General features: G+C 47.3%; 2 protein-coding genes across 11 annotated transcripts in view; one reads left to right on the top strand and one right to left on the bottom strand.

Moving 5' to 3' along the window:
• The window catches only part of COL4A6 (collagen type IV alpha 6 chain), a 322,865-nt gene extending 314,812 nt beyond the window's left edge, over positions 1–8,053 (top strand). For all 6 annotated transcript variants that reach the window (XM_085008128.1, XM_085008127.1, XM_085008126.1 and 3 more), the window contains 8 exons: positions 252–368; positions 701–862; positions 1,034–1,132; positions 2,365–2,511; positions 3,224–3,340; positions 4,541–4,732; positions 5,432–5,718; positions 6,416–8,053. In XM_085008128.1, coding sequence (XP_084864254.1) covers positions 252–368; positions 701–862; positions 1,034–1,132; positions 2,365–2,511; positions 3,224–3,340; positions 4,541–4,732; positions 5,432–5,718; positions 6,416–6,676 — 1,382 coding nt within the window. In that variant the 3' untranslated portion in view covers positions 6,677–8,053. The remainder of the gene's footprint in view (positions 1–251; positions 369–700; positions 863–1,033; positions 1,133–2,364; positions 2,512–3,223; positions 3,341–4,540; positions 4,733–5,431; positions 5,719–6,415) is intronic.
• Positions 8,054–9,650: 1,597 nt separating this feature from the next.
• Positions 9,651–18,216, bottom strand: part of ATG4A (autophagy related 4A cysteine peptidase) — an 87,493-nt gene continuing 78,927 nt past the window's right edge. For all 5 annotated transcript variants that reach the window (XM_085008146.1, XM_021079700.2, XM_021079699.2 and 2 more), the window contains 2 exons: positions 17,867–17,975; positions 9,651–10,207 (listed from right to left, as the gene is read on the bottom strand). In XM_085008146.1, coding sequence (XP_084864272.1) covers positions 10,137–10,207; positions 17,867–17,975 — 180 coding nt within the window. In that variant the 3' untranslated portion in view covers positions 9,651–10,136. The remainder of the gene's footprint in view (positions 10,208–17,866; positions 17,976–18,216) is intronic.

Below are 18,216 nucleotides of genomic sequence, written 5' to 3'. Positions count from 1 at the left end.
TTACCAGTGACCTTGGGGAGCTAGAACTTTCCACAGCTCTAGCCATCCCAATTAAATGCGGTTCCAGCTGCAGAGCCAGGAGTCCCTGGGCCCATGGGCTGTGCTGAGAAGGGAGCAGAAAGAGAGAAGAGCCCTCTGCTGGCCTCGGGCTGGTCTGGCTCCTACCTAAGGGCTTCTGTTTTCTCCGAGAGAGACTGGCCCGCTCTTGGGCACACAGAACCCCTGCAGCCCTTTGTATTTATTCTTTGCAGGTTTCCCAGGTCTTCAGGGCCCCGCTGGTCTCCCCGGTCCCCCAGGCCACTCCTTGCCTTCAGTCATAGCAGGACAGCCTGGTGACCCCGGGCGACCAGGCCTAGATGGAGAACGAGGTAAAGACGGGACGCGCAAAGAGGGGCTGGCCGTCACCTTGTGTCTGGAGTTTGGGGAGGCCCTGGCCACAGTCCAACCCCATGGCCACTGCTGGGCCGCGCCTGGGCCTGTGTGGCCTCACACCCCTCCTCCTGCAGGGACACAGGGGGCTGGAATGGGCTGCCCTTTGCTAAAAGGGTTTGGGAAGGTCTGGGCCCTGGGGACCCACGGAAGGCGAGGGCACATTAGCTGCCCTGGGAATGGGCTTTGGCTTCCTTTCCATCCCACGGCCTTCAGTAATGACGGCTTCCTCTTCCTTCTGCCCTCATCCCTCTTCCTATCTTATCCCTAGGCCGCCCAGGCCCCCCGGGGCCCCTAGGTCCCCCGGGGCCATCCTCGGATCAAGGCGACCCTGGAGACCCTGGCTTCCCTGGAATTCCTGGTCCTCGAGGGCCCAAGGGAGACCAAGGAATCCCAGGTTTCTCTGGCCTCCCAGGAGCATTGGGACTGAAAGGTATGACTGCGTGGCTGGCCACTGCCACCCAGAGACGGCCCCTTCCTGCAGCCCTGGGGAGAGAGGGCCACCCATAATGCCCGTCAGGCCGCTGCCTCTGCCTAGTTTCAAGCTCTCACCACCAGCACCACTGTTCTGGGCCCTGACTTGCCTTCCTTTGGACTTTGCCAGGCATGAAAGGGGAGCCTGGATTCATGGGGATTCCAGGCAAGGTTGGGCCATCCGGAGACCCAGGATTTCCCGGGATGAAGGGGAAAGCAGGGCCAAGAGGTGAGTTGAGAGCATGTGCTGGGCTGATCCCGAGCTCCCGGGAGGGGTCTGGGGGTACCATTCCCGCTCACCACAGAAGCAAGCCTGATTGCCTGAAACAGCTGGATCAAGCTCCTCCAGGGAGGGAGTTTCTCGCTTTGGGGACACCTCTGCCTCCATCCATTCCCAGGACTGAAGCCATTGCTGCCTCGTCGCCATGGATCCTGCCACTGATCTCCCATCTCTGCATTGTTTCTGTGTTTGTGGGTGTTGGGTTTGCACTCAGATCACCATTCACCCATTTGCTCCACCCAGAAATGAAGAACCACCCTTTCCATCCTTAATCACCACCCCCTCACTCTGACGCATCCAATCCTGAGGGCTGTGTCTCCGAAACATGCTTTGCATCCAGTCCCCTCATTGCCTCCATCGCTGCCACTCAGGACCAAGCCACTAACCTTCCTCATGTAAATCACTGCGGTGACCTGCTAACTGGTCTCCCTGCTGCCATTAGGCACCTCCCTCAACAATCATTTCTCCAGAGAGTGGTCACAGAGGTCTCGTAAAAATGAAAATCATCTAGTGGCTTCCCACGGTGTAAGAACAAACTATGGCCATGAAGCCCTACGTGATGCCTCCCTCTTCATCCTCAGCACCAGCCCTTCCCCTTTCCTGCTCACTGAGCTGCTTTCACACTAGTCTCCTTCAATTAGCCCAAAACACCGCACTCCAGCTGGCCACAGGCCCTTTGCACATGCTAGTTCTACTTGTTGGACTCCTCCCCACTCCCCAGCTCCTTCTAGTGCTTCAGTGGTCTAAGCTTCAGTGTCACTGCTTACAAGAGGCTGCTTATCACTCTCTCTAAAGCAGGTTCTCCACCCATAACCCTCTCTGCTCCCTCCCACTGTCTTCGCACTGTCCATTTCCTCTGTAGCACTTCTTGCAATTTGCAGTAAGATTAATGCTTTTTGTCAGGTTATGCATCTCTCATCTTCACCACCAAACCATCTTCTCATAAAGGTCTTACTCACTCCTCCACCCCCTGATCTGCCAGGGCCTGGACACAGTAGGCACTCGCAGAAAGACTTTTTCAGTGAATTCATAAGCAAATTGGCTTGTCTGGCTTCTAGCAGTAAGCCAGCTAGCTGGGTTTGGGGCCCTAGGCTGTGATGCCAATTGTGATGCCCACCCTGGCCACCTGCTCTGCCTCTGCCTGACATTTCTATTTCTATTTCTATCCCACCTGCTCACAGGTCTTTCCGGCCCTCGAGGTGCTCCTGGCCAAACACCAATTGCAGAAGCTATCCGGGCTCCTCCTGGACCCATGGGTCTTCCAGGCATTGATGGTATTCCCGGCCTCACGGGGGACCCTGGGGCCCAAGGCCCTATAGGCCTACAAGGTAAGGAGGGTGCCAGAGAAAGGGGACTTTGTGGGGAGCAGAAACAGCCTTGGCTGGGACACTGAAGCAACTGGCTGGAAGCCCCAGGTCTGAGGGCGCACCTTCATCACGCATCTCCTCAGCTGCTTCACAAAGTTTCCAAGATTCTTGCCCGGAAGGAGGGCCAGCAGTTGTATTTGGCATCTAAGAATTGTGGGCAGAGCAAAGCAGCTAATCCAGACAGCTTGTCTTCACTCACAAGCTGCTGCGGGAAAGTAGGGGATAAAAAGCAATGAGGAAAGCCCAGGGATGGGGGACAGGACGCCCAGCTTCTAATCCCAGGTTTCTCCCAAATGGAGTAAGCTAGCAGCCTCTCTGGGCCTCTGTGTCCTCATTTCTGACCTGGGACGCCAGCAGTGGCCCTGCGCCCTTCCCAGCATTGCCAGGGGCGGGGCGGGGAGAATGAGGGGAAGGGAAGGGGTCGTGGGTATGAAGGGGCTCAGAAGGGCTCAATTCAGAGTGGGGTCCCAGGGCCAAGTTTTGGGGATGTGAACTAAGGACTAGCTCAGGAGGCTCAGCCGTGAGTTCGGCGAGCCTTCCAGGGTGATGGCTGATGCGCCCTCTCCTGGTGAGTCCTGGGCATGACATGCAAGTCCCCTTTCTCCAGGGGGAGGGCCCTCCTAGACCCTCCACATAGAGTGCAGAGCTGTGGGCCTTCCTTCTCTCCTTGCAGGTACCAAAGGTTTACCTGGCATCCCTGGCAAAGATGGCCCCACTGGTCTCCCCGGCCCACCTGGGGCTCTTGGTGATCCTGGTCTCCCTGGACTGCAAGGCCCTCCAGGATATGAAGGTCTGGTGATGTCAGCACTAGGGGGCAGGGGGCTTCTGTGAGGGTTTGAGGCTTGGGGGTGAGTCGGAATCTCAAATCCTGGAATTAGGAAACGTGGTGGTAAAGCTTGATAGTGCTAGGAGGCTGGAAAACTGGGTTCTAATCCATTTGCTCCCCCCCCCCCCATTCTGAGCCTGTGAAGGATTAGAACCTTCCATTCTGGAAGGCAAAGGACTGCTCCGAATCCTTTTTCTGGGTTCGCTTCTAGGTTTTGTTTTTGTTTTTTTTTTTTTTTTTTTTTTTTTTTTGCTTTTTAGGGCTGCCCCTGCGGCATATGGAAGTTCCCAGGCTAGGGGGTAGGGGTCAAATCTGAGCTACAGCTGCCGGCCCACACCACAGCCACAGCCACACAGGATCCGAGCCGCATCTGAAACCTACACCACGGCTCACGGCAATGCCAGATCCTCAATCCACTGAGCGAGGCCAGGGATCGAACCCGCAACCTCATGGTTCCTAGTGGGATTCGTTTCTGCTGCACCATGACGGGAACTCCTCTTCCAGCTCTTAAGAGCTCTGACTGGATACTAGAGCAGGACCCCCTGCCCTGCAGCTCCCCTCTTCTACCCAGGGATTTTGACATGGATGGAAGGGAGGTGGTTCAAGGCATAAGAAAATCGGAGATATGGCTGTTCTGCTACTTACCTCCCACTTTATTATCAGAGATGGCAAACCAGTTGTCCCGAGCAGAGAACAGTCCTGAGGCTCGCTGGGCTGATCATCAGCCATGTCTGCCACGGGCAGGAAAGGATTTTGCCCCACTAAGCCCACCTCTGCTTTCGCTGCCTTGGATTCAGCAGGTCCTGATGATCTCCTCTGAGAGCCTGCAAGGCCGGCCGGAGAAGTAGCCCCTCTGCCCCCTCATTCCCTTCATCTCCTTGTAATGAACCCAACCAAAGCTGAGTGGCTGTGGGAGGGAAGCTGGGTCCTGTGCTTTGCACAATGGAGACTGCGTAGCCGGATACATCTGGGTGGGCGTTCTAGCGCCACCACTTACGAGCTGAGCCTCAGTTTCATCATCCAAAAATCGGGGTGATAAAGTCATGAGGCTCAAGGGAGCTAATGCTTATGTATAAGGCGCCCGGCTCAACGCTTGGCACAAAGTCAGGAGCTGCTGTTACTGGTGGCGCCTGTCTCATCCCTTGTCCACTCTCCCCCTCTCAGGAGCTCCAGGGAAGCAGGGCCCCTTTGGGACGGCTGGATTGCCCGGGCAGAGCGTGAGAGTGGGCTACACCTTGGTGAAACACAGCCAGTCGGAACAGGTGCCCCTGTGTCCCATCGGGATGAGCCAGCTCTGGGTGGGTTACAGCCTGCTGTTTGTGGAGGGGCAGGAGAAAGCCCACAACCAGGATCTGGGTAAGTACTGGCTCAGCCAGCCAGCCCTGGCCATCTGTCCCCACAAGGACCAAGAGCCATACGCCTCACTCCTCCTTGGCCCCTTGGGGGGGCCCGTTGTTGGATAGTGGGTTACAGGCACCAGCTCTGGAGTCAGGCAGATCTGGGTTCAAACCCCGGCTCTGCCACTTACTAGCTGCTTACTCTGGACACGTTATTCAAGCTAAGCTTCTGCTTCCTCTTCAATGGAACAAGGCTAATTCTAGTACATGTCCCATAGGGTGGAGTAAGGATCATAGGAGTCACCCATGTAAAATGCTTAGAACATTTCTCACATATTGAAGCATCTGTTAAACATTATGCTTAGAGTAGTAATAATAATATGGCCCGCGGGCAACAATGATTACTCAAGAATGAATTGTCTACGTGTGTGCTGACTCTGAATCCCCCTAGTAGATGCTGGTTTTACAAAGCAGATTAACTAGGGAGTCATGATTCAGCTTCGAAAAAGATGTTTTTCATTATCCAACTTCCCTGGTGCACTGAAAATCGGATTTGATCAACAGACTTCAGGATTGGAAGAGAGGGAGCCTTTGCGCTAACACAAGCCATTGGATAGGACCCCAAACCACCATCTAGGCCAGTTGTAGTGGCCCCAGGGCCAATCCCATCCCCGCCCTCTCAGCCAGACCTGACCTGCGCCCCCACCCCTCCTTCCAGGGTTTGCTGGCTCCTGCCTGCCCCGCTTCAGCACCATGCCCTTCATCTACTGCAACATCAACGAAGTGTGCCACTATGCCCGGCGCAACGATAAATCCTACTGGCTCTCCACTACCGCCCCCATCCCCATGATGCCCGTCGGCCAGTCGCAGATTCCCCAGTATATCAGCCGCTGCTCTGTGTGTGAGGCACCCTCCCAAGCTATTGCCGTGCACAGCCAGGACATCACCATCCCGCAGTGCCCCCTGGGCTGGCGCAGCCTCTGGATCGGCTACTCCTTCCTCATGGTAAGGCTCTGCGCTGCCCCCCTCCCGCTCCCAGTGTCAAGGCCGAGGGCAGAACGCGCTGGGAGGGAAATCCAGGGCTTGAAGGCACCCTGGGAAGCCAAGGCTGGGATGTGAGATCAAGAGGTCTACTTGCACTCAGTAGGTGACCAACTAAGTGTCACCCTAAAGAGTGTGGTACAGATTGAATGTAAAAGTCCCAAGGAAGGTGTCTTCAGGATAAGAGCTATTCCTAGATCTGCTGGGGGGAGTGTGTGACCCGCTTGTGGAGTGTCCTGAGCGCTCTCCTTTCCCCGGAGCACCCCGCCCAGCGCTCTGTGCAAAGGACTCTGAGAAGAACTGCATTCTGAAACCTGTTGAATATTCCGTCACTTAGCCTTTGATTGATTTGTTAGTGGAAATGTGGGCTGGGGGTGCACCTAACACACATGAGACTTGCTGAGACAGCAGCAGTTTGGGGAAGGCTAGCTGAGATGCAGTTGCATGGGGGGGGGTAGGTGGGTGCTGGGGTGTGGGTTAGGTGGGTACTAGGGAGCTTGGAGGGGTCGCTCCTGGCCCTGAGGCTACACTAAGGAGGAAGCGCACCCCCGGCCCTAAAACACAGCCTTTGGCCCACTCAAGTCGAGGGCTGAAGCCTGGAGCAGCAGGGCGCTGCCACCTCTGGGGTGCCCAGCTCACAGGTGCCCCCTGTCTGTTGCAGCACACAGCCGCTGGTGCTGAGGGTGGGGGCCAGTCCCTAGTGTCCCCCGGCTCCTGCCTCGAGGACTTTCGGGCCACACCCTTCATCGAGTGCAGTGGTGCCCGAGGCACCTGCCACTACTTTGCCAACAAGTACAGTTTCTGGCTGACGACGGTGGAGGAGCGGCAGCAGTTTGGGGAGGAGCCGGTCTCTGAGACGCTGAAAGCCGGGCAGCTCCACACCCGGGTCAGCCGCTGCCAGGTGTGTATGAAAAGCGTGTAGGGCGGCCCCTGCCACTCTGCCCCTGGCCCTCCCCTCCTCCACACAACGGTCACCTCACAAACCTGATCGGTCTGAAGAAGGAAGGCCTAACTAAGCCCTTTTCGCCCATCTGTCAAGTTGTACATTGGAGTCTCGTTTGGGCTGGACTCCTGGCCACTGGTCACTCCAACCCTCAGGCCCCGTGGACGAGCCGCCCATCCTGCTGAAATGTGCTGTCCCCTTTCAGTCTACTTGGTGCTACTGTTTGGGTGGGATGTTTGCATGACTATTCATGGCTACCTCAGAAAGACCTGCTGGACCACCACTTTCGTAGGATGCTAGCTAGCCTTCCTTACTTTCTTAATCAGAAAGCTCTTCATGATAGCTGATAAGTCACTTCTTTATGGCCAGAGGTCACCGCACATTATGTGGCTTAAACTAGAACCCCGTGTTTGTGCATGAAAAAAATTTCTCTGGCTCAGCATTCATGGATGGTTCAAGCCTGCCCAGGGCAAGCTCTTACACTTCATGGACACCCACTGTGTCTAGGCAGGCAGCAGAGCTGGAATGAGGTGCCAAGCAGTAGCCCGAGGTGAGCTTTGACTCATATTATGTAGGGGAGAGGCTGGAAGGCCAGCTGCCAATAGGGGCTCATGAACTTCCCAAGATCATGGACAAATCACTTCCTCCTTGCCTGCTCCCTCCTCAGCCAGAGGCTCCAGGTATCCTGACCTGGAGAGGAAGCACCAAATGTGGCCTGACCCATGAAGGGCAATGAGAAGCGCAGCCCTTTCTCCCGGGCTGTGGCGGGGGGTGGGGGTGGGGGCATGGAGAGGGGGATGGGTAAGGAGGCATGAATTTTGCTTTCAACTCCAGAAACAAAAAGGTAAACCCCTTGTCCCACTCTCTCAGAAGCCCCCGTTTCTGCCAAATGCCATCCCGCTGTCTGCAAGGTGGCAAATCGAAGCTGCAGTGTTGGTTCCTGTGCTTGGTGACGCTGTGAGAGCCTTTCCACTAAAATGCCTCCAATGGCTCTTTCACGGGTAGCCTGTTAAACCATTTTAATACATTTTTAAACCCTCATAAAACTCTAGCACACTCCTCGCTTTCGCAGTTGGCAGACCCAAAGCGAGCCTGAGTTGACTATAAAGGATATTGTATTCTGTTTAGGGGGATTTGTTTTTACCATTTCCTTTAATTATCAGTTTTACCAGAACACTTAGCTATGTTGACATGAGGCATCCTTCCAGGTGATTCTCTTTTCTTAAATATTATGTAAACTGTGCCAACACAGACAAGGCATAATCAGTATAATCTCAACTATTGTTACTTTCACCTTCTGCGTATTAAACATGGTGTCAGCTTTGTACACTGCAAATAAAAGGAATTCAACATGAACATGTGACTCTTGACATCCTTTGATGAAAACTTTTCTAAAGTCCATCTCGCTAAAATTCCCAAGGCCCCCTCACAGCCATGGGGGTTCCTGTACTGCAAGTCAAGCTTTATAACAAAACAGTGAGGCCTGGAAAAATACAACTGAAGTCGAGGGCTCAAAATGTCTTTCAACGGGCAACAAATCCACAACCTCTTTCAAGATAAGCCTACAACTGGAGTTCCTGTTGTGGCTCAGTTGGTTAAGAATCCGACGTAGTCTCTGTGAGGATGCAGGTTCAATCCCTGCCCTTGCTCAGTGGGTTAAGGATCCGGCATTGCCGCAAGCTACAGCATAGGCCACAGATGCAGCTCGGATCCAGTATTGCTTTGCCTGTGGCGCAGGCCTGCAGCTCTAGCTCCACTTCGACCCCTAGCCCAGGAACTTCCTGATGCCACAGGTATGGCCATTAAAAAAAAAAAAAAAAATAAGCCTACCACTGTTTCTAGCCTCATCACATGCCAGAATTTTCAAAAGGACTTTCCATTTCTCTGGGGGCTCAGGATCATTTACAGATAAATGGAAAGTAGAGAAAATTTAAAATCATTAAAATCAGATCTACGATCTATGTGCATGCATTTGTATATTCATAAAACATATCCTCTGAAGTATAAACAAGAAATTAATAACATTGGGAGGATTCAGGGAAGAAAACTGACCTGTGGAAGGGAGACATTTCACTGAATACCATTTTGCAGCAAAACTTTAGAATTTTGAACCGTGGGAATATATTATCTACTGGAAAAAAAAAGGAATCTAAGGAAATAAGTGTTCAAATATTTCTAAATAAACAAAAAAAAAAAAACCCACCTTGGTTTGGTGCTAGCTTTCAAACTGTAGTTGCTGGCCTTCCTAGGGACTTGGTTGAGCACGGAGGCAAAAGGCATCCAGGCTAAGGCAGCCAGAAGAGCAAAGTGGGAAGATACGGCTGAGACATGAAGTGCAGCCACATGGGAGAGTGGTCAGCAAAGCCAATTTGATGAATATGTGCTTTAATATTTAGTATGTTGCTAGTCCCAGAATGTTTTGGAATTGTATCTGGTGCACAGATTGTCACCACAGGACTAGGTCTTTCCAGTTATGACTGTCAACCAAAATGGAGTTAAATTCAAACACTATTTGTAATTTCTCAAACAAAAATCAACAGTTTAAGTCAGTGACTGGCCAACTACAGCCTGTGGGCCAAATCCAGCCCGCCTCCTGGGTTCATAAATAAAGTTTGATTGGCTGACGTCCAGGCTCATTTGCATGCACTTTGTCTATGGCCATTTGGGGGCTTCACCAGCAGAGGTGAGTAGCTACACAGCCTGCAGAGTCTCAAACATTTCTTCTCTGGACCCTGACAGAAAAAGTTTGCAGACCCTTGATTGAAGTGATAATGATTTAAAGACAGGCTGACACCTGACCAAAGTATCAGTAAGCATGGGGACAGTGACCCAACAAATAGTAAAGTTTCCTCAAAGAGGAAGGCAATCAGTAAGTGTACATTTGATGTCATTTCTTTGACAAGTGTTTGGATATCAATTCTTTAAATACATATTCAAATAATGTAACAGGAACTTTTTCTCCCTGATGCAATGATTATCACTTTATTATTAGAGCAAAAGAACAGACTGCTTCTTAGTGTTTAGCCCAAAGAGGTCAAACCTGGAAGGGTGAAGAAGCACAGGGTAACCATCTCTTATCTGCTGGTGCTGGAAGCAAGGTGGGAGTTGCTATCTGTCTTCCAGACGTCCACCTCCTCATTTCAGTAGCTGAAGATGTGCTGTGGCCATGTAAGGAGCTGGGAAGCAAGAGACAACTTCTAATCTTTCTGCTCCTGGATTCCATGATTGTTTTAGTTCTCTCGGGGGGGGGGGGGAGGGTGTTATTGTTCATTTGTTTGTTTTTTTCTGAGAAACGGTGATTGGCTCAGTCATGATTGCTATCAAGTTCGTATGCTGTTGGCATATCAGGCACTTGCTGACTAGAAGAGTTTTATGTGATGAGCTCATGTTCTTCTGTTGCCAGACGGAAGACAGATCTCCCAGTTGAGTTCCCACTATTCTATATGCTCAGAATCTCGAAATCTTCCTCCAGGTCAAACTCCTCTAGGTGTTCAGTAGAGTCAATGAATTCTATCAGAATACAGAAATGAGAAAGAAAAGCTTGATGCTTTGGTTCAAGTGGTCATTATGTTACTCAGTAGTTAAGACCTTTTTTTGTTTTTTTTTTAAAGGGCTGCACCTGGGGCATATGGAGGTTCCCAGGCTAGGGGGTGGAATTGGAGCTACAGCTGCCAGCCTAGGCTACAGCCACAGCAATGCAGGATCCTTAACCCACTGAGTGAGGCCAGGGATCGAACCCACAGCCTCATGGTTACTAGTGGAATTTGTTTCTGCTGCACCACAACGGAAATGCCAAAACCATGTATTTTTCAATTGCTTTGCTACAGAAAAGCTTTTGTAGGAGACTTAGAGGTGGGACTACCGCCAAGTATTAGGAACTCTTGGAGTTCCCATCGTGGTACAGTGGAAACGAATCCAACTAGGAACCATGAGGTTGTGGGTTCAATCCCTGGCCTCGCTCAGTGGGTTAAGGATCTGGCATTGCCGTGAGCTGTGGTGTAGGTCACAGACACAGCTCGGATCCTGCATTGCTGTGGCCGTAGCTGTGGTGTAGGCCGGCAGCTGTAGCTCCAATTTGACCCCTAGCCTGGGAACTTCCATGTGCAATGGGTGCAGCCCTAAAAAGCTAAATAAATAAACAAATTTTTTCAAAAAGGAATTCTCTATAAAGAATCAAAATAGTAAGTTTTGGGGCCAAGACAGTGGAGTAGAAAGACACTGAGCTCACCTTTTCTCACAAGCCTACCAAAATCACACTACCTATAGAACAACCATCAGTGAAAATGACTGGAACCTACCAGAAAAGGCCTTCTACAACTAAAGACATAAAAAAGGAACATAAAAAAATGAGACAGGAGGGGGGGATTTACAATATAATCAAGTCCTATACCCGCTGGGTGGACAACTCACAAAGTGGAAAATACTTATATTACAGAGGTTCTCCTTCAGGAGTGAGAGTTCTGAGTGCCACGTCAGGCTTCCCAGCCTGGGGGTCTGGCACCAAGTCCTCAGAGCACTGGCTTTGAAAGCAGCAGGGCCTTATTGCAGGAGCCCAACAGAATTGGAATAAATAGAGACTTCACTCTTTAAGGGTACACATGAAAGTCTCGCATGCACTGAGAACCAGGGCAAAAGCAGTAATTTGATAGGAGCCTGGGCCTGACCTACCTGCTGGTCTTGCAAACTCTCCTGGAGAGGTGAGGATGGCTGCGGCTCACCTGGGGGACATAGATACTCTTGGAAGTCATATTTGGAACATCCTGGCAGCTGATATATTGGATCACTAGTGCCAAGATCTTGCCCCTCCCAGCAACATACAGGCTCCAGCGCTGGGACACTTCAGGCCAAAATAACTGGGTGGGGACAGAGCCCCACCCATTAGCAGACAGGCTGACAGAGGGCTTCCTGAACCCACAGCTGTCTCTAGACATGACCCTAGACACAGCTCTCCCCACCTGAGGGACAAGACCCAGCTCTACCCACCAGTGGGGCAGGCACTGGCTTCTCCTGCCAGGAAGCCTGTGTAAGACTCTAGTCCAGCCTCATCCAACAGGGGCAAGAAAACTACAATCCTACAAGGCAGGCCAGACCCTAGCTTGAGACCAGCTGGGCCTTGGCCATGCCCACTAGCAGGCCAACATGACTCTTGAGATGCCTCAGATCCTGTACCCAACTGTCAGGAATCAGCCATAATCTGAAATGACCTCTGGGATCTCTGGGCCCTGCAGCCAGACTCCAGGTCCACCTGCTAGTAGTCTGGAACTAATCTCAGGATCTGGCTTCAAATGCCAGTGCATAGGAAAGAGCTCAGAGCCTTTAGGACCATAACTCCAGCCAACAGTGAGCCAGCACTAGCCCATAGGATTCCCCAACCAGCCATCTCGTGACCAGGCCCCACTAAACAGCAGCATCCACGCAGGGTGGGGCCTGGCAACCAACCAGACTAAGGGCCAACCAAGCCTACCAGACTAACCATATAGCCAGTCTACCACAACAGAAGGACCCATGCAGCCTTCTTAGGGGGAAGCCCTAGAGGATATAGCTTGAGTAACAAGAGGGAAGTGCGTTGCTGGGACATATAGGGCATTTCCTATAGAGGGCCACTTCTCCAAAGTCAAGAAACATTAACTAACTTACCACATACATACAAATACAAATAACCAACTTAGACAAAATGAAGCAACAGAGCAATATGTTTCAGATAAAGAACAAGATAAAATCCCAGAAGAACTATGAAGTGGTAATCTATCCGAGAAAGAGTTTGTAATGGTTGTAAAGAAAATCAAAGAACTTGGGAGGACAACAGATGCAAAGAGCAAAAAGTTAGAAGGCTTTAACAAAGGGCTAGAAAATACTAAAAAACAACAAAACGGTGATGAGGAATACAGTAATAAATCAAAAATACTCTAGAAGGAACCAATGGGTAGTCTGTGCAAATAGAAATCAAAAGAAAGCCAGAATGGCAATACATCAGGCAGAATAGACTTTAAAATAAAGACTGTTACAAGAGACAAAAAAGGACACCACATAATGATTAAGAGATCAATCCAAGAAAAAGATATACCAATTGTAAATACATATGCACTCAACATAGGAGCACTTCAAAATATATATATATATATATAAAATTGACAGTGACACAGCAATAGTGGGGGACTTTAACACCTCACTTATATCAATGGACAGATCACCCGGACAGAAAATCAGTAAGGATACACAGGCCCTTAAATGATACATGAGACCAGATGGACTTAGCTGATATCTACAGAACATCCATTCAAAAGCAGCAAAATACACATTCTTTTCAAGTGCACATGGAATATTTCTCCAGGACAGGTCACATGCTAGGCCACAAAACAAGCTTTGGTAAGGTTAGGAAAACTGAAATCATATTAAGCATCTTTTCTGACCCAACACTATGAGACTAGAAATGAACTATAAGAAAAAAAAAAAAAAAAACACAAACACGTGAAACTAAATAATACACTACTAAAAATGACCCCAATGGATTACTGAAGAAACCAGAGAGGAAATTTAAAAAAATACCTAGAGACAAATAAAAATGAAAACACAATGATCCAAGACCTATGGGATGCAGCAAAAGCAGTTCCAGGAAGGGAGTTTATAGCAAGAGCAGCGTACCTCAGGAAACAAGAAAAATTTCAAATAAACAACCTAAGCTCACACCTAAAGCAACTAGAGAAAAAAAGGATAAATAAGACACAAAGTTAGAAGGGAAGAAATCATAAAGATCAGAACAGAAATCAATGAAATAGAAACAAAGAAAACCATGGAAAAGATCAATGAAACTAAAAGCTGGTTCTTTGAAAAGATCAACAAAAGTGATAAACCCTTAGCCAGACTTATCAAGGAAAAAAGGCAGAGGACCCAAATCAATAAAAGCAGAAGTGAAAAAAGAGAAATTACCACCAACACCACAGAAATACAAAGGATCATAAGAGACTACTATGAGCAACTATGTGGCAATAAAATAGACAAACCGGAAGAAATGGACAAATTCTTAGAAAGGTACAATCCTCCTAGTCTGAAGCAGGAAGAAATAGAAAATGGGAACAGATCAATTACCAGTACTGAAATTGGATCAGTAATCTAAAAACTCCCACCAAAGAAAAGACCTGGATCAGATAGCTTTACAGGTGAATTCTACCAAACATAAAGAGTTAACACCTATCCTTCTGAAACTATTTAAAAAATTGCAGAGGAAGAAACTTTTCCAAACTCTTTCTATGAGGCCACCATTACCCTGACATCAAACTAGACAAAGATATCACACACAAGAAAGAAAATTACAGGTCAATGTCACGGATGAACATAGATGCAAAAATCTTAAACAAAATTCACTGGGAACTATGTCTAGTCATTTACGATGGAGAATGATAATGTGAGGAAAAAGAATGTATACATGTATGTGTAATTGGGTCACCATGCTGTGCAGTAGAAAACTGACAAAACACTGTAAACCAGCTATAATGGAAAAAAAAATATTAAAAAAGAAGACAAAAAAAAAAAACCCTCCAATACATGAAAAGGATCTTTATGCTAGTGATGCAAGGATTTTTCAATATGCACAGTAAGTGTGGTACACCACATTAAAAAACTGAAAAATAAAAAACCATCTCAGTAGATTAAAAAAAAACTTTTGATTAAATTCAACACCTTTAAAAAAAAAAACACGGCTGCATCCATGGAATATGGAAGTTCCCAGGCCAGGGACTGAATCTGAGCCACAGCTGTGACAATGCTGGATCCTTCAACCCACTGACCAGGCCATGGATTGAACCCACACCTCCACAGTGACCTGAGCTGCTGCAGTCAGATTCTTAACCCACTGTGCCATAGTGGGAACTCCTCAACACTCACTTATGATTCAAAAAAACTCTCCAGAAAGCGGGCATAGAGGGAACCTACCTCAATGTAATAAAGGCTATATATGACAAACCCACAGCTAACATCATACTCAATGGTGAAAAGCTGAAAGCATTCCCTCCGAGATTAGAAACAAGACAAAGATAGCCACTCGCACCACTTTTATTTAGCATAGTCTTGGAAGTCCTAGCCACTGCAATCACAGAAAAAAAGAAATAAAAGGAATCCAAATTAGAAAAGTAGCAGTAAAACTGTCACTGTTTGCAGATGACATGACACTATACACAGAAAATCACACTATGAGAAAACTACTAGAGCTCATCAATGAATTCAGTAAAGCTGCAGGATACAAAATTAACATACAGGAGTTCCTGTTGTGGCACAGCACAAACGAATCTGACTAGGAACCATGAGGTTGCAGGTTCGACCCCTGACCTCGCTCAGCAGGTCAAGGATCCGGCGTTGCCATGAGCTGTGGTGTAGGTTGCAGATGCGGCTTGGATCTGGCATTGCTGTGGCTGTGGCAAAGGCCAGCAGCTACAGCTCCAATTAGACCCCTAGTCTGGGAACCTCCGTATGCCTCGGGTACGGCCCTAAAAAGATAAAAAGACAAAAAAAAATTAATATACAGAAATCTATTGCAGTTATAGACACTAACAACAAACTATCAGAAAGAGAAAACAAGGAAACAATTCCATTTACTACTGCACCAAAAAGAATATAATACCTAGGAATAAACTACTTAAGGAAACAAAAGACCTGGACTTTAAAATGCTGATGAAAGACACTGAAGATGTCACAAACAGATGGAAAGATATACTGTGTTCCTAGATTGGAAGTATCAGTATTGTTAAAATGACCCATACTACCCAAGGTAATCCATAGATTCAATGCAATCCCTATCAAATTACCAATGACATTTTTTTCACAGAACTGAAGAAAAAAATTTTAATTGGTATGAAAACACAAAAGACACCAAATGGTCAAAAAATCTTGAGAAAAAGAACAGGGCTAGAGGAATCACACTCCCTGGCTTCAGACTATACTCCAATGCTACAGTCATCAAAACAGCATGGTACTCACCAACATTGTAAATCAACTATACTTCAATAAAACTTTTAAAAATGAAAAAAAAAATAGTATGGTACTGACAGAAAAATAGATGCATAGATCAATGGAACAGGATAGAAAGCCCAGAAATGCACCCATGCATTTATAGTCAATTAATCTATGACAAAGAAAGTAAAAATATACAGTGGAGAAAAGACGATCCCTTTAAGATGTGGTGCTGGGGAAACTGGTTGGCTACATGTAAAAGAATGAAATTAGGAGATACTCTAACACCATATACAAAAATAAACACAAAATGGATTAAAGACATAAATATATGACTGGATGCTATAAAATTTCTAGAGGAAAACACAGGCAGAACACTCTAACATAAATTGCAGCAACATTTTTTGGATTCTCCTCTTAAGAGTGGTGAAAACCAAAGTAAAAGTCAACAAATGGGACCTAATTAAATTTAAAAGCTTTTGTACAGCAAAGGAAACCATAAACAAAATGAAAAGACCACCCACAGAATGGGAGAAAATATTTGCAAAATATGTGACCAACAAGGGATTAACTTCCAAAATATACAAACATCTCATACGCTCAATATAAAAAAAAAAACCAATCCAATCAAAAAATGGGCAGAAGATCTAAGCAGACATTCCTCCAAAGAAGCCATTCACATGGCCGATAGGCACATGAAAAGATGCTCATCACTAATTATTAGAGAGGTGCAAATCGAAACTACAACGAGGTATCACCTCACACCAGTTAGAATGGCTATTATCAAAAAGTCTACAAACAATAAATGCTGGAGAGGGTGCAAAGAAAAGGGAACCCTCTTACACTGTTCGTAGGAATGTAAATTGGTACAACTGCCATGGAGAACAGCATGGAGGTTCCTTAAAAAACTAAAAACTGAGTTACCATATGATTCTGCAATCCTACTCCCAGGCTATATCTGGAGAAAACCATAATTCAAAAAGATCCATGCACCTCAATGTTCACTGCAGCACTGTTTACAATAGCCAAGACATGGTTATAACCTAAATGTGCACTGACGGAGGAATGGATAAAGATTGGTACATGTATAAAATGGAATATTATTCACCCATAATAAAAAGTGGAAGAATTCTATTTGGGAATTCCTGTTGAGGCCCAGCAGAAAACGAATCCAACCAGCATCCATGAGGGTGTGGGTTCGATCCCTGGCCTTGCTCAGTGAGTCCGGGATCCGGCATTGCTGCAAGCTGTGGTGTAGGTCACAGATGTGGCTTGGATCCCACATTGCTGTGGCTGTGGTATAGGCCATCACCTGTAGCTCCAATTCGACCCCTAGCCTGGGAACTTCCATATGCCACGGGTACAGCCCTAAAAGGCAAAAAAAAAAAAAAAAAAAAAAAAAAAAAAGAATACATAATTCCATTTGCAGTAAAATGGATGGACCTAAAGATTATCATACTAAGTGAAGTCAGTCAGACAAAGACAGGCAAATATCATATGATGTCTCCTATATTGCAATCTAGAAATAAATGATACAAATGAACTTATTTATGAATCAGAAAACAGAGTCAGAAATCAAACTTCTGGTGACCAAAGGGAAAAGGTGAGGGGAGGATAAATTAGGAATTTGGGATTAACATATACACACTCCTTCATGTAAAACAGATAATCAACAAGGACCTACTGTATATAGCATGAGGAAATCTATTCAGTATTGTATAATAGCCTATATGGGAAAGGAATCTGAAAAAGAAAGGATGTATGTGCATGTATAACCGAATCACTTTGCCATATGCCTGAAACTAACACAACATCGTAAATCAGGTATATTTCAATAAAGAAAAGGAATCAAACTCACTAGACCTGTTTCGTAGTCCTATTCACAGTGATGAAGATGAGGCTCTGTAAGACCTCTGAGGTACCTTTTGAATTACCCCTGGCTTCTGATTTGTTTTCTGAACCACACCATGAAAAAGCTATAATCATTTTGATGATATTGCATGGCATTTTCGCATGGAGCTCATTTTCTTCTATTATCCTTCTTTGAAATTGGCAAATACCAGTTCATCGGAAGATTAAAATAATCAGAAGCACCATTCCTTGATTAGTCCAGCTGAGGAGAAATTTTTCATTCCACAGAAAGCATGATCCACAATCGCATCCATCTCATCAATCAACTGCTATCCATGGGTCTACCGGCCAGAATGTTCCTGAACAACAGCTTACCTGCCCCAGTGGTTGTCACTTCTGGCTTGGCTGGAGGAACAAAGGGAGGCCAGTGCGGTGGATGTTTCTGAACTAATTCAAACATCCTTAAATTTTCCTTTAGAATTTCCTGAGGAGACACAGAAACTGTTAGCAACACTGCAGAGTCACTACATTTCTGTCCAACTGGCAAACCCCAAGGCACTCTGAACCCTGAGAGAGTGGCCTGGTTGTTGAAAGGTGAAAGCAGAGGCCTAGCACAAAGACTCATACTCTATACTTGGCCCATCTGAAGACCCAGCCCTTTTCAACGCTATGTGCTGTTGTCCAGGAAGGAAGGACACTGGAGGGGGTATCTGGTGGAAAGCCCT

Source organism: Sus scrofa, chromosome X, assembly GCF_054392235.1.
Source record: "Sus scrofa isolate SSC_HxYL_T2T_F1_AM1 chromosome X, Sscrofa_HxYL_maternal_Yorkshire_Landrace_v2.0, whole genome shotgun sequence".
Taxonomy (NCBI): Eukaryota; Metazoa; Chordata; class Mammalia; order Artiodactyla; family Suidae; genus Sus; species Sus scrofa.
The sequence above is the reverse complement of the archived record's forward strand: the minus strand, read 5'-3'. Positions and strand labels throughout refer to the sequence as shown.